At 64.6% G+C, this 11,994-nt stretch overlaps 2 protein-coding genes across 4 annotated transcripts; one reads left to right on the top strand and one right to left on the bottom strand.

Moving 5' to 3' along the window:
• Positions 1 to 18: 18 nt before the first annotated feature.
• Positions 19 to 3,357, bottom strand: CENPX (centromere protein X). Its single transcript, XM_025927703.2, has 5 exons — positions 3,231 to 3,357; positions 817 to 868; positions 593 to 646; positions 262 to 350; positions 19 to 166 (listed from the first exon to the last, which is right to left on the bottom strand). The coding sequence occupies exons 1-5, from the start codon at positions 3,258 to 3,260 to the stop codon at positions 152 to 154; spliced, it is 240 nt and encodes a 79-aa protein (XP_025783488.1). The 5' UTR covers positions 3,261 to 3,357; the 3' UTR covers positions 19 to 151.
• A 138-nt stretch (positions 3,358 to 3,495) lies between these two features.
• Positions 3,496 to 11,638, top strand: LRRC45 (leucine rich repeat containing 45). Of its 3 annotated transcripts, none has more exons than XM_025927726.2 (17): positions 3,496 to 4,151; positions 4,705 to 4,766; positions 5,189 to 5,259; positions 5,516 to 5,694; positions 5,948 to 6,076; positions 7,139 to 7,251; positions 7,575 to 7,633; positions 7,885 to 7,962; positions 8,238 to 8,373; positions 8,458 to 8,535; positions 8,626 to 8,737; positions 8,863 to 8,933; positions 9,364 to 9,456; positions 9,738 to 9,830; positions 10,377 to 10,550; positions 10,621 to 10,768; positions 10,981 to 11,638. In XM_025927726.2, exons 1-17 carry the CDS (start codon positions 3,932 to 3,934, stop codon positions 11,175 to 11,177), a joined length of 2,013 nt encoding a protein of 670 aa, XP_025783511.1. In that variant the 5' UTR covers positions 3,496 to 3,931; the 3' UTR covers positions 11,178 to 11,638. The 3 variants fall into 3 exon arrangements, with proteins under 3 accessions (XP_025783511.1, XP_086544422.1, XP_086544423.1); XM_086688296.1 differs by having other exon boundaries at positions 10,380 to 10,550; XM_086688297.1 differs by lacking the exon at positions 5,948 to 6,076.
• The last annotated feature ends 356 nt before the right edge of the window (positions 11,639 to 11,994 follow it).

Here is an 11,994-nt window from a genome sequence, read left to right on the forward strand (position 1 = left end):
GGGGTGTCTGCCAGGACCCAGCTCAGCCCTTGGGGCCGGCGGAGAGTCTCGGGTATCGGGAGCTGCTTGTCTGTAGCCAGAGGCCACCGAAACGTGGGCACGGGGCTCTAGCCTTGACTTGGACAGCAGGCCGCAGTGGGGGTGGAAGCCCCTAGAAGTCCAGGAGCTGTGGGGGGGAGAGGAGCACTCAGAACCCACAGGTGCCAGCCCCGCTCCTGCCCCCGGGAGGGCAGGGCGCAGGCCCCACTGGGGGCCACCTACCAGCTGAGGCAACACCTTTTCCAGCTGGTCCACGTCCACGAGAGCCAGGTCCTCCGCCTGGGCCTGCCGGACGCTGCGGATGGCTGCTTCTGCCGTGACACAGGAGGAAAGTGTGCGGGGGTGGAGGACGGGGTGCACCTCCCCCAACCCTGTGCGCGGCTGGCAGCTCAGAAACATGGGGCTTTCCGGGAACACAGAACCTAGGGGCCGGTGGGAAAATGGCAGAGAGGTGTGTGTGTGGTTTCCCAGCTGAGAAACATGAGGGGAGCAGGGAATGGTCGGGACCGGCCTGGGGGACACCGGAGGACGCTGCCGGGGCCCCTTGGCTCACCCACAACGAAGATCTTCAGCAGCTCCGCCATGAGCCGCAACGCATCCCCGCTGACTGCAAGGTGGAGGGGAGTGAGTTACGGGATCCGTGCCCCTCTGGCCACCCCCGTCGGGGGCCACGGTCCCACCCTGCACCCCCACCCCCACCCCGGCCTCCGCAAGGCGCTGGCCCTGTGCCTGGTGGTCCCTGAGTCTGGCCCCGCCTCCCAGCCAGTGCCCACGAACCTTTGGTCTTGTCATCCTTAAAATGCAGCTGCAGCAGCTTGCCCACCAGCTCCTGGGGGGGGACGGGGGACGGAAAGGCATCAATGGTGGGTCAGTGGCCCAGCACCGTGCCCTGCCTGCGGCAGACCCCTTAGGCATTCGGTTCCGGGTGCCGGAAAGACCCTCTGTCCAGGAGCCTTTCGAAAGCTGGGAGACTGGGTGGGGAGAGGCCTCCAGGGGAGAATCAGACACGTGGTGGACAGGTGGGAGCGGCCCAGGTGCCAACCCGCTGCTCCCTGGGCTCCAGGACAGTCCTGTGCTCCCACCCCTGGGCCCGAGGCACTCTCCTCGAGGGGCCCCTTGGCAGGAGTGTCCGCACCACCAACACTGCCTAGCTTGTTCCAGACCCTGCTCTCGGCACCAGGTCAGCTCCATCTGGGGTCCCTCCCTGGGGTCTACCGCGTGCAGGGCCTGCAGTGCACAGGGGAATCTTCCTGTATGGGCACGGGTGCCGTGAGCCACCCAGCTGTGCAGGGGCCGGGTTGCTCCATCAATAGGCGGTCAGGGTGGACAGGGGAGGAGGGGAGCGGAGCCTGGGCGTGTCTGCAGGGCCTCCAGACTGGAGGGTGGGGCGAGGGCGGGTCCAAGCTGAGACTCCTCAAGGTAGGGGGCTCGAGTCCCCGAAGGATGGCACCTCTCTGCAGAGCTGGGGGAGGTGGGAGGAAGGGCAGCCAGAAATGGGGTGTCATGCACAGAAGGTGAGTTGGGGGCTGGCCAGCCCTTGACTTTAGCCACAGGAGGTGGCGCTGCTCCACCCAGTGCCGCTCGGCACAGCCTGAGGGCAGGACAGGGAGTGGATGCCTTGGGGCCCAGGCTCAGGAGGGTAAGAACTTGCCACAGGGTCCCTCCAGCAGTGACTGTGAGAGCTTGGCGCCACCTGCTGGTCCTTCTTGCTGCTTAACCAAGAAGGTACCAGGAAAGGCCCAGAAGGCCCTGCTGCCCCACCTGCCCCGGGGGGGCCCCAGGAAGACCTACATCAGCAAGGCTGCTGCACCGGGGGGGGGGGGGGGGAGACGGCGCTGTCCAGACCACCGAAGGGGTCGGCACCAGCTGAACACGGTGGTTCCCTAAACAAACAAGTAACTCAAACTCGCGGTGGGCAGGACAGCCTATAGGCACTATGGTGCCCTCTGGCCCTCACCTGGGACAGCCCTGCTCAAGGGTAATGATCGTACCCCCAGCTCTCCAGTTATAATTGCGGGGGAGCACTCTCATGACCACCACTCTGCCAAGTCATTCCAGCCTCAGTGACTTTCCCTGTTAGGTCACAACCCCTCCTGCGGTGGCCAGGGCTGAACCACAATCCCGGGTGACAAAGAAGAGGGGGCTGAAGCAGAAGGTGAGCCACAGAGGATCCCTGTGTCTGTGCAAGGGAGTGACTCCTACCCCCCGGGACTGGCAGACCTCCCTTCTGCTATCAGGGGCTCAGAAACCACTCATAGCGGGCAGGGGGCGGGAGCCAGCGGGGCCTCCGTACCCACCCAGCTACCCAGAACCGCCCTTACCAGGGCAAAGGGTGAGACCCTGAGTGGAATGGCCTAAGTGTAACCCTAGTTCTGCCTCAGTTTCTCCACCAGTAGGTGAGGAGGGTCCCAGTACCCAGTTCCTAAACGGACTCATCTGTGTCAAGGGCCTGTAACCAAGCCTGACCCAACGACACCGACTGCAGAGCCACACGCACACCCCGGATGGAACACAAACAGAAATGGTTTCAGCTTGGGGCACCTGGGGGGCCAACTTCAGCTCAGGTCATGATCTCGCAGAACCTCAGTGCAAGCCCCGGGTGGGGGCTCTGTGCTGACAGCTCAGATCCTGGAGCCCGCTTCGGATTCTGTGTTTCCTTCTCTCTCTGCCCCTCCCCTGCTCATGCTCTGTCTTTCTGTCTCTCTCTCTGTCTCTCTCAAAAACAAGTATAAGTAAATAAAAAAATAAAATAAGTTTCAGCTTGACTCGGGTGAGACACAAAGCCCAGGACGCTTGATAGGGAGCAGGCCAAAGGGAAGCTTTAGAGGATGCAGGCCGCGGGACTACCTGCGAGCCCGGCGCAACCACTACGCAAGGTGGTCGCCGGATCCCGGAGCTCCCGTGGCTCGGCGGGCGGCGAGGGTTGGGGGCACACGCCTCTGCCTGGTTTCCGCAGACCCTCTCCCTCTGGCCGCCAACCAGGCTGCCTACTCCACCCTAGGCTACTCGGCTGCAGGACCCCACCCGCGGAGAGCCAAGGGCGCGCGGGGCGGGGGTCGCGGTCGGGTTCTGGGAACGGGCCTGCCCCACAAAGCATCAGCGGGCGTAGCGGGGGCGGCTCGGGGCCCGCACGTGAGCCACCCTGGGGTCCCCCGCCCGGTCCCCGCCCCCTGCTCCGCCGGTGCGCTCACTTTCCGGAAGCCGCCGCTAGTTCCTTCCATGACAGCCGCCGGGACACGCGCCCTACAGGGTTCTGGGAGCCCCAGGCCAGTCTGTCCCGGGCGCACCCTCCGAAGTCCCGCCTCCGCCCCTCCAGCCAATCAGTCCGGAGCGCGCCCTCCGCATCCCGGCCCCCTGGGCCAGAAGCGCGTGCCCACCCCTTCGTCCCTATTGGCCCGCGAAGATCGCTCCTCCTCCTCCGCAAAGCCTCCTGGGAGTTGCAGTTTGCGCTCTCCGTTCCCGGCGCGCCTTGCTCTTCCTGGATACTGAGGTTCCCAGCGGCCGCGCGGACTCGCGTCCGCACGGGGACGGTCCGGAGCGCGAGGGCTGGGGCCTGGGGCTCGCGGACCGGCCTCGCCGCGGGAGGTGCCGTCGACGAGGGGTCCTCACCCCCGCCGCCTGGAGCGGCCCCCTGCTCACTCCCCGGCCCTGCCCTCATGGGGTCTCCCTCCTGTAGAACCAACTCACTTTGTTCCTCTTTCCTCGGCTCCTGAGAACTTAGGAGTGCCTGTGCTCCGCACTGAGCGGTCCCGGCACCGTAGGCCCCCAGGGGGACAGGCCCTGCCCTCTTGTCCTCAGGGAGAAGAGCCGGGTAGCAGGAGCAAGCAGTCGCCTTCCCTCTGCTTCCCAGCCCCAGCCGGCTCATGGTGAGGCCTGTCCCCAGGAGTGTGCCATGGAAGAGTTCCGGCACTCCTACAGCCGGCTGTGCAAGGAGAGTGGGGCCGAGCCCCAGGAAACTGTCCTGCAGCAACTGCAGGGGCTGCCACGGGGTCGGCTGGACCTGGCCACTCAGAGCCTGACCGTGGACACCTGCAGGGCTTTGGGCGAGCTGCTGCAGAAGGAGGCACTGCTGACCGAGCTCATCCTGAGCGACTGCATGCTGAGCGAGGAAGGTGGGCACCCGAGGGCCGGCAGGGGCCAGGGCAGCCCTTGCAAGGTTGGGGTTGGGGTCAAGCCCTTTGCCTCAGGGCAGCCTGGACTTGCTTTGTTTCTCGCGGTTTGCTGCGCGTGGTCCACGTTCCTTGGCAGCCTCTGGCTCGGGTTTTCCGTCCCGACCGTCACACTTCATCTTTGTGAGGTTTCTACTCTGTGCTGCAGGCAGTTGAAGCAAGCGGCAGTGCCCCTGACAGCTGCTGGCAATTGAAACCTGGCAGCAGAGGGCAGTTTCTCTTTGCAACAGAGAAATCCTAGGTTCCCCTTAGGAGAATCCCAGGGTGCTGGTGAACATGAGGTCAGGAGGCTGGCTCTGTGCCTAGCAGAGGTTACAGATGTCTCAGACCTGACACAGCAAGCAGGGCAACTCAATTCAGGCGTGAATCCTGACCAGTGGGGGCCACTGGGACAGTCGTTTCTCCCTTATGTCTGGTAAGCTGAGCTGTCCCACGTGAGCTGGAGCCCACGGGGAGGAGCTCAGGGGCACAGAGTGACCGCCCTGCCGCCTTACAGGGGCCACACTGCTGCTCCAGGGGCTGTGTGCCAACACTGTTGTGCGGTTTCTGGATCTAAAGGTGAGCAAGTCTGCACTCGGGCGTGGGACTTGAGACCCGGAGGGGAGCGGTGGGTGTGTGTGTGTGTGTGTGTGTGTGTGTGTGTGTGTGTGTGTGGAGATTTGAGTGTCCTAGCAACCTGAAAATGTGGATGGTGGCCGGATACAGTATCTGTAAGTACTCTAGGCACACAGGGCTCCCTACCATCTTCTGGTGGTCTTGGGGGGTGGTGTGTGATTTGAGGTTAGGAATGTGAGTTCCAGAATGTTCGTTCAACAAACCGCTCCAGGAGGCCCACTCTGGTCAAGGAAAGCACCTTCCACCCACAGCCGGCCACCTGGCCTCATCCACTGTCTGACCAGGGCCCTGTGGGGTATGGACATGGCATTTGGAGCCCAGCATGTGACGATGGGGAATTACCAGGCTGCCTTTTCCTGCCCTAGGGCAATAACCTTCGAGCTGCAGGGGCCGAGGCTCTGGGAAAACTCCTCCGACAGAACAAGTCCATTCAGAGGTGAGATGTGATCCTCAGGTCGGCCCCAGAGGGTCTCTCTGGCCCCTGAGGCCTGAGAGAGTTCTCTTGAGCCCTCCTGGCCCGTTGTTTGCATTTCGTATCCATTGGTAGGGAGCTGACAAGTTTAAGTTACTCACGTGGCTGCAGCTTTTCTGCTAGAGACCCCGAAGCCTGCACCTCCCCTCGAGCCCCTCCAGACCCTGTGGCAGCAGGGTGCTCCTTGGGGCCACACGCCTCATGTCCGCCTCTCCTGCAGTCTCACGCTGGAGTGGAACAACATGGGTGCGTGGGAAGACGCCTTCGCCACTTTCTGCAGGGCCCTGGCGGGCAACGGGGCCCTGCGGCAGCTGGATCTCCGCAACAACCAGATCAGCCACAAGGGTGCAGAGGAGCTGGCCCTGGCCTTGACGCGCAACGCCAGCCTCCAGCAGCTGGGTGAGGCCTCTCTGCACTGGCCTTCTCCCGGAGGTCTGAGGTCTGGGGCCGTCGCCTGCTGCTCCCTCGGCCCTCCTGCTGCTTCTGTCCTGTTCTGGAAGCAAGTGGGTGGAAAGGTGCTGTGGGGAGGGGCCCGGTTTGCTGGGCTCCTGCTCAGTTGGCGACCACAGGGAGTGCCCTTCCCCCAGAGAAAGCATCCCAGGCTGGGCCAGCCGTCTCCAGGCGCGTGTGGTGACAGTGGATTTCCTTCCAGACCTGCGCTGGAATGACATCGGCCTCCTGGGGGGCCGGGCCCTGGTGAACTGTCTCCCCCGCAACAAGACCCTGTGGAGGTTGGAGCTGGCGGGGAATAACGTCCCCGGGGACATTCTCAGAGCTGTGGGTACGGGCACTCCGGGCTGCCGACAGCTCGCCCTGTTTGGAGCCGGGGATAAAGCTGATTCCCTTGGACGGGCCCAGCCACTGAGGGAGGGGCAGCTCGGGGCTTGGGACAGGGACGCGTAGAAGCATCGTGAGATTAGCCTAAATCAGAAACGGAAGTAGAGGGAGAAGGTTCAAGGGAAGGAGACAGTGGCAGTGAGCCCGCGGAGAGCCTGCTGCCTTGTGCTGCTCCAAGCCTGCCTCGGGACGTGCGCTCGCTCCTTAGGCCTGTGAGGCACGGGGTCACCTGGGGCGTGGGGTCTTGCCCCGATGGCCATACCACTGCCTTGGTGGCCCAGCCACAGATGGGAAGGGGCAGCTTCTTGGCATCGGCCCCGTCACCCCAGAGTTCGTGGCTACACGTGTAAGCTGTGTATAAGCGCAGCCACCCAGCCCGTGTGGCCCCCTGCCATCAGTGACCCCAACAACTCAACCCCGGGCCCGGTTGGACAGTCTGCCACTCCCCATGGTTACTTGTCCTGCCCGCAGCACCGGCCACCCAAGGGCCTGAACTTGGGCTGGAATCCCGGGTGGGGCCACCACCTCCTGCTGGGCCCACCCGGCCGGTGTTGTCCCCAGCTTCTCCTGGTCCCTCAGCCGTTATGATTACCCTCAGTGCCACTTTGGGCTGGCTCCTCTCCAAATCTTGCCGGAATCTTTCTGGAACACAGGAGATGAGTGTGGTATTCGATTCTGGGGAGTCACGCTGTGGGTTCTGACCTCTGGGGTGGAGCCCAAGTGCCCAGGAGAGTGTCCATCTGTGGGAGCTGGGCAGTCTCCCCACACACATGCCCCTTGCACTGGGTGCCTCCCGGGCTCCTGGCCCCACTGTTACCCACGCCTCTGCCTCCGGTGCATTGTGGGGAGGTCTGTCTGATTTGTGGGGTAAGGCTGCCTCACACAGTGTTGATTCCCAGATGACTGGCTTCTGGGTGCGGGGCCGGGCTGGCTGGTGGCCGCTCCTGGGCTGAGCAGCCTCCTCCGCCCGCCCCCCCGCGGTGGATAACTTGGCTCTTTCCAATAGAGCAAGCCATGGACCACAACCGGGACCGGCAGACCACCTTCCGAGAGAACCAGGCCCGCACCCATGTGCTCAGCAAGGAGGTGCAGCACCTCCAGGAAGAGAAATCCAAGCAGGTGAATTCCGCAGGGCCTCCCCCCAGCTGCATGAACAGAGCTCCCCTTGGTCCCCATGCCATGGCCATCTTTCCTTCTCGCGGACACCAGCGCTCCCCCGGGGCGGCCAACACTTAGGCCCGAGAGGCAGCCTCTTGGCCTCACCTCCTCTGTCAGGTGGGCGGGCGGGCAGGCCTCCCCTGTGCAGGAGTCCCAGCCTCCCTTTGGATGAGGCCAGTGCTTTCCTGTTCTGCTTCGGCGGGCGTCTGCTCTCCTTCCTGCTTGACCAAAGGGAGCGGGCAGGCCCCAGGTCCTGACACGGCTCTGGCTGGCTCTGTCCCCAGTTTCTAGACTTGATGGAGACGATTGAGAAGCAGCGGAAGGAGATGGCCAGGAGCAGCAGGTGAGCGCAGCCCCGGGACCGCAGCTCACCTGGGGCGCCTGAGACTTGGATCCTCGGCACCTGCCCACCGACGAGGGGGTGGCATGCTCCCCTGGGGAAGCTGGCTGCAGGACGAGGGGCGGCACCGAGAACTTCCCGGCCCAGCACCTGGAGCGTGGTGGAAGCATCAGGAACAGCAGCTGCCGCCAGAGCCCAGGGGGCCCGGGAGGGCTCTGAGGTTTGGGCTTCTTGGACCTTCCTTCTGTTCGTAGGGCGTCAGCTATACGCGTGGGGCAACTGCAGGAAGCCCTGAATGAGAGACATTCCATCATCAATGCCCTCAAGGCCAAGTAAGCAGGGGTGGGGGGCACGAGTGTGGTTGGAGGGTGGCTTCAAAGCTCTCTAGTGATGTGCCCACGGGCAGAAAAGGGTGGGACAGACAAGAACCCGAGTCCTCGGTGTGCAAAGTGGAGGTGGGAAACGGCTGGGCTGGTAATCCTGGAAGGCTTCTTGGAGGACGTCAGCTCTAGCTGAGGTGAACAGTGGCCAGCAGGAGTGAGAACAGCAAGGCCTTTGCGAGGCCCGAGGTGAGGCAGGGGCGGGGCTGGCGTCTCCCTCCGAACAGGCTGCAGATGGCCGAGGCCGCCCTGGCCCTGTCAGAGCAAAAGGCCCAAGGCCTGGGGGAGCTCTTGGCTACCGCGGAGCAGGAGCAGCGAAGCTTGGCCCAGAGGCAGGCAAAAGAACACAGGCTAGAGCAGCAGGTGAGCAGGGAGGGCTGGGCGCAGGGCGGGCAGGCAGTGCCGGGCAGGGGTGACAGGGGCGCCCTCGCCCTGCCTCCCCTGCAGGAAGCTGCGGAGAGGGAGTCCAAGCTCCTCAGAGACTTATCTGCTGCCAACGAGAAGACCCTCCTCCTGCGAAACCAGGTGTGGGGGTGAGGGGCCGGGCCCCCTGAGGAAACGGGCGGGGCCCCGGGGCCGGGACCCAAGCTTCCCACCCACGGTGCTGCTTCCCAGGTGGACGAGTTGGAACGGAAGGTGGGATCTCAGCAAGAGCAGCTGTTCCTGGCCAGGCAGGAGCTGACCAACACGGCGGCCGAGCTGAAGACCAGGGCCATCCAGGCTGAGGGTGGGCGCATGCGGGCCCACAGCCGAGGGGCCCGGAGAGGGGTGGGTGGGTGGGTGGGTGGGGAGCGCCGGGAACGAGGCGCCCCCAGCGAGTCCCACCCATGCTCTCCCCGCCTGGGCTTGCAGAGCATCTGGAACTAGAGAAGAAGAGGTCCCGGCAGAACTTGGAGGACTTAGAGCGGCTGCGTGCCAAGGAGGTGCTTGTCAGTGACCCCATCAGGCCCCCTGCTGTCCCCGCTGTCTGCCCGGGGCCTGCGGAAGCCTCAGGGTGGCCTGGTGTCACCGAAGCACACCCCTGGCTGTGCTCCCCTTGACTACCTTGGGGGTGCCTGGCAGTTCTTTGCCAGCCCTAGCAGATCTAACACCCAGGGACTCCGACCAGGCTGTAGAAAGGACCCCGGCACAGGCTGCTGTGTGCCCTGTGCCACCCTGTGTGGCACTGGACTGTGCCCTCCACCCTTCCTGCAAAGCCGCGTGGGGCAGCCCATTCTCGGGAGGAGCAGTGTCCCCAAGATTTGCCTGCCTCCTGGGGTGGGAAGGGAAGCCTCCTTCTAGGGCAGGGGGTCAGGGGATGTCCCCCCCGGGGGATTGGTCTCCCAGCCCTGCCCCCACCCTGTGCCTGGGCAGGTAGAGCACCTGACTCGCCGCTTGGAAGAGAGTGAGAGGGCCTTGCAGGAGAGGGTACAGAGGCTGGAGGCCTCACGGCTGTCCCTAGAGGAGGTGAGCACATGCCAGTTGGGTGCTAGACTCTGCCTTTCTCTGGGGCACCCCTTCTGTCGGTCAGAACCTCTTCAGGCCCGCCCCCCCACCCCCCCTCCCCCCGCGTTCAGGACCAGTATCTCCGTGAGGCCAGAGGGACTTTCCTACGGTGGGACGTGGGACCTCTTGGCCGTGGCAACTCCTGGGACACTCAGGAGGCGGGTGCAGGGCCGGGTGGGGCCACAGGGGTCCCTGGCTAGGAGCAGGAGAATAGGCCCAGTGGGTCGCTGTCTGTGGGGCAGGAGCTGAGCCGAGTGAAGGCGGCGGCTCTCAGTGAGCGTGGCCAGGCTGAGGAGGAGCTCATCAAGGCCAAGAACCAAGTCCGTCTGGAGGAGGTAAGCCCGTGGCCAGACACGCCTGGATTCCACAGCTTACGGTGCCCACCGGGGAGTGAGGCCTGAGGGGCTGATGTGCACCGGCCAGACCTAGGCCGTCCTTTGGTTCTGTAGGGGAAGGTGGGGGGACAGGAGCTCCAGAGGTACGGGGGCAGGGAAGAGTCAGAACAGGACAGGTGCAGGACACATCCTACCCCCTCCCCCACCAAGAGCCACTGTCGTGCCACCCTGGGATGGGGCAAGCGGTCTGCCCCCGTGCAGCCTGTGATTGCATGGCCAAAGCCAGGACCCAGAGGGCAGAGTGGTCAGCCTGGGGGTGGGGAGGGGGAGCAGGAAGGGTACTTTGTGTGGGCTAGGTCAGGTTGAGCCTGCTCGGAACACACACACAGAGCGACTTCAGTTACGAGCAGTTTTCACGCTGCAAGGAAAAGTTCCCCTGGGGCCGAGGCGGCTACTCCACAGGGAGGCCCAGGGCCAGGGCGGGAAGCGGCTGGCGGGCCTCAGCCCCTTGCCCCTGGGCTCAGCAGCCCCCCTGGGTGCCCACAGCAGCAGCGCCTGGCTCACCTGGAGGAGAAGCTGCGGCTGCTGGCTCAGGCGCGGGACGAGGCCCAGAGCGCCTGCCTGCAGCAGAGGCAGACGGTGGCCGAGGCGCAGGCGCAGGCCGGCCAGCTGGGCCTGCAGGTGGAGGGCCTGAGGCGGCGCCTACAGGAGCTGCAGCAGGTAACTCGGACTTTGAGGGCCCCCCCCCCGTGCCCTCCCCCCACCACACGCTCACCCCCACGTCTGGCAGGAACTGAGCAACAAAGACCAAGAAAAGGTGGCAGAGGTGACCAGGGTGCGGGTGGAGCTGCAGGAGCAGAACGGCCGCCTGCAGGCCGAACTGACGGCCCAGGAGGCTCTGAGAGAGAAGGTGGCGGCGCTGGAGCGCCAGCTGAAAGGTGAGCTGAGCCCCCAGCCCCGGTGCCCTAGCAGCCCAACCTGTCCTCAGTGGGCCACCTGACGACAGCCGGCCGGGCTGCAGAGCTGAGCCTGGCCTGGGTCTCAGCTCCCAGGGGCGCTGGATGGGGTCTGCCTCTGTGGGACCCCGGCCAGGGCCACCCCCCAGGCCCTCTCCCCCGCTGCCGTCCTCCCTGAGGTTCTTCCCCTGCAGTGATCACAGGTGACCACCGGGAGGCGCTGCTGGACAGGGAGAGTGAGAACGCCTCTCTCCGGGAGAAGCTTCGGCTCAAGGAGGCTGAGATCGCCCGGATCCGGGAGGAGGAGGCCCAGAGGGCCAGCTTCCTGCAAAATGCCGTCCTGGCTTATGTACAGGGGTCTCCCTTGAGGGCCATGAGTCCCCAGAAGTGAAGGGAAGCAGGGGGACTCCTAGAGTGGCAGGAAGGCAGCATCTCCCGGACATCTGTGCCCCATCCCTGCCCGTCCCTTCCTCTCAAGGGACAGCCCATCAGGCTGGCAGCTTAAGGCAGGATCTACAGCTGGGGACTTGGAAAATCGGTGCCAAGCCCGACCAGCGAGCGGGGCCACTGCTGCCCAGCGCTGGGGTGCCCTGCTAGGCAGGCACGGGGCTAGTCATCCAAAACATCCCCAGCAGACACACCGTGGGCCCCAACCCCAGTCCTTCGGGTGGGTCCCAGGGAACATGCCTGAGATGTGTTTCAGAAGAAGCAGCCACAGGGGAAGAAAATCCAGAAGACCTGCACCCCTACCCCTCACAATCACCTTTTCCGGTGTGCCCACAAACGCTCCTTTCCCAATGTAACCAGGAGTCCTGGTTCTTTTGAAATACAGAACTTTTACACTTTGTGATACATTTTGGGCCGTGCCTTTCCCCACATGTGTCTGTGCTCCCGGCCACCCAGGAGACCCTCTTGGGCGTGGCTGTTGCCCTGTGGGGACGTGGGGCTACTGTAGCACACCGCTGGGGCTGCGGGGGCGGGGTGGGGGGACCGGTGACTGCCAGCACCAGCTGTCTCCTGGTCGCGGGGCGAGTGCATCTCAGCCCCTCTGTCCACGGGCCCTGGGCAGGCGCTTCCTGGAAGAAGCCACAGGCACACAGACGGCCCCACACATGGCCTGGTTGGGGGGCATCGCCTGCCTGCGCTGACCCCCCCGGCCCGTGGCATGGGTCCCAGGGGCTCCGGGGACTGGCTGGGGATCGCCGTGT

This window comes from Puma concolor, chromosome E1, assembly GCF_028749965.1.
Source record: "Puma concolor isolate L17-30 chromosome E1, mPumCon1.1.hap2, whole genome shotgun sequence".
Lineage (NCBI taxonomy): Eukaryota > Metazoa > Chordata > Mammalia > Carnivora > Felidae > Puma > Puma concolor.

What these genes read in the sequence shown, in the direction of transcription:
- CENPX (XM_025927703.2), bottom strand. Translation starts at nt 3,260, where the DNA reads ATGGAAGGAACTAGCGGCGGCTTCCGGAAA. An exon ending in TAAGGATGACAAGACCAAAG is followed by an intron (nt 647 to 816) that starts GTTCGTGGGCAC and finishes TCCACCTTGCAG; the next exon opens with TCAGCGGGGATGCGTTGCGG. An exon ending in GCTGAAGATCTTCGTTGTGG is followed by an intron (nt 351 to 592) that starts GTGAGCCAAGGG and finishes GTGTCACGGCAG; the next exon opens with AAGCAGCCATCCGCAGCGTC.
- LRRC45 (XM_025927726.2), top strand. Translation starts at nt 3,932, where the DNA reads ATGGAAGAGTTCCGGCACTCCTACAGCCGGCTGTGCAAGGAGAGTGGG. An exon ending in CAGAACAAGTCCATTCAGAG is followed by an intron (nt 5,260 to 5,515) that starts GTGAGATGTGAT and finishes CCTCTCCTGCAG; the next exon opens with TCTCACGCTGGAGTGGAACA. An exon ending in CGCCAGCCTCCAGCAGCTGG is followed by an intron (nt 5,695 to 5,947) that starts GTGAGGCCTCTC and finishes ATTTCCTTCCAG; the next exon opens with ACCTGCGCTGGAATGACATC.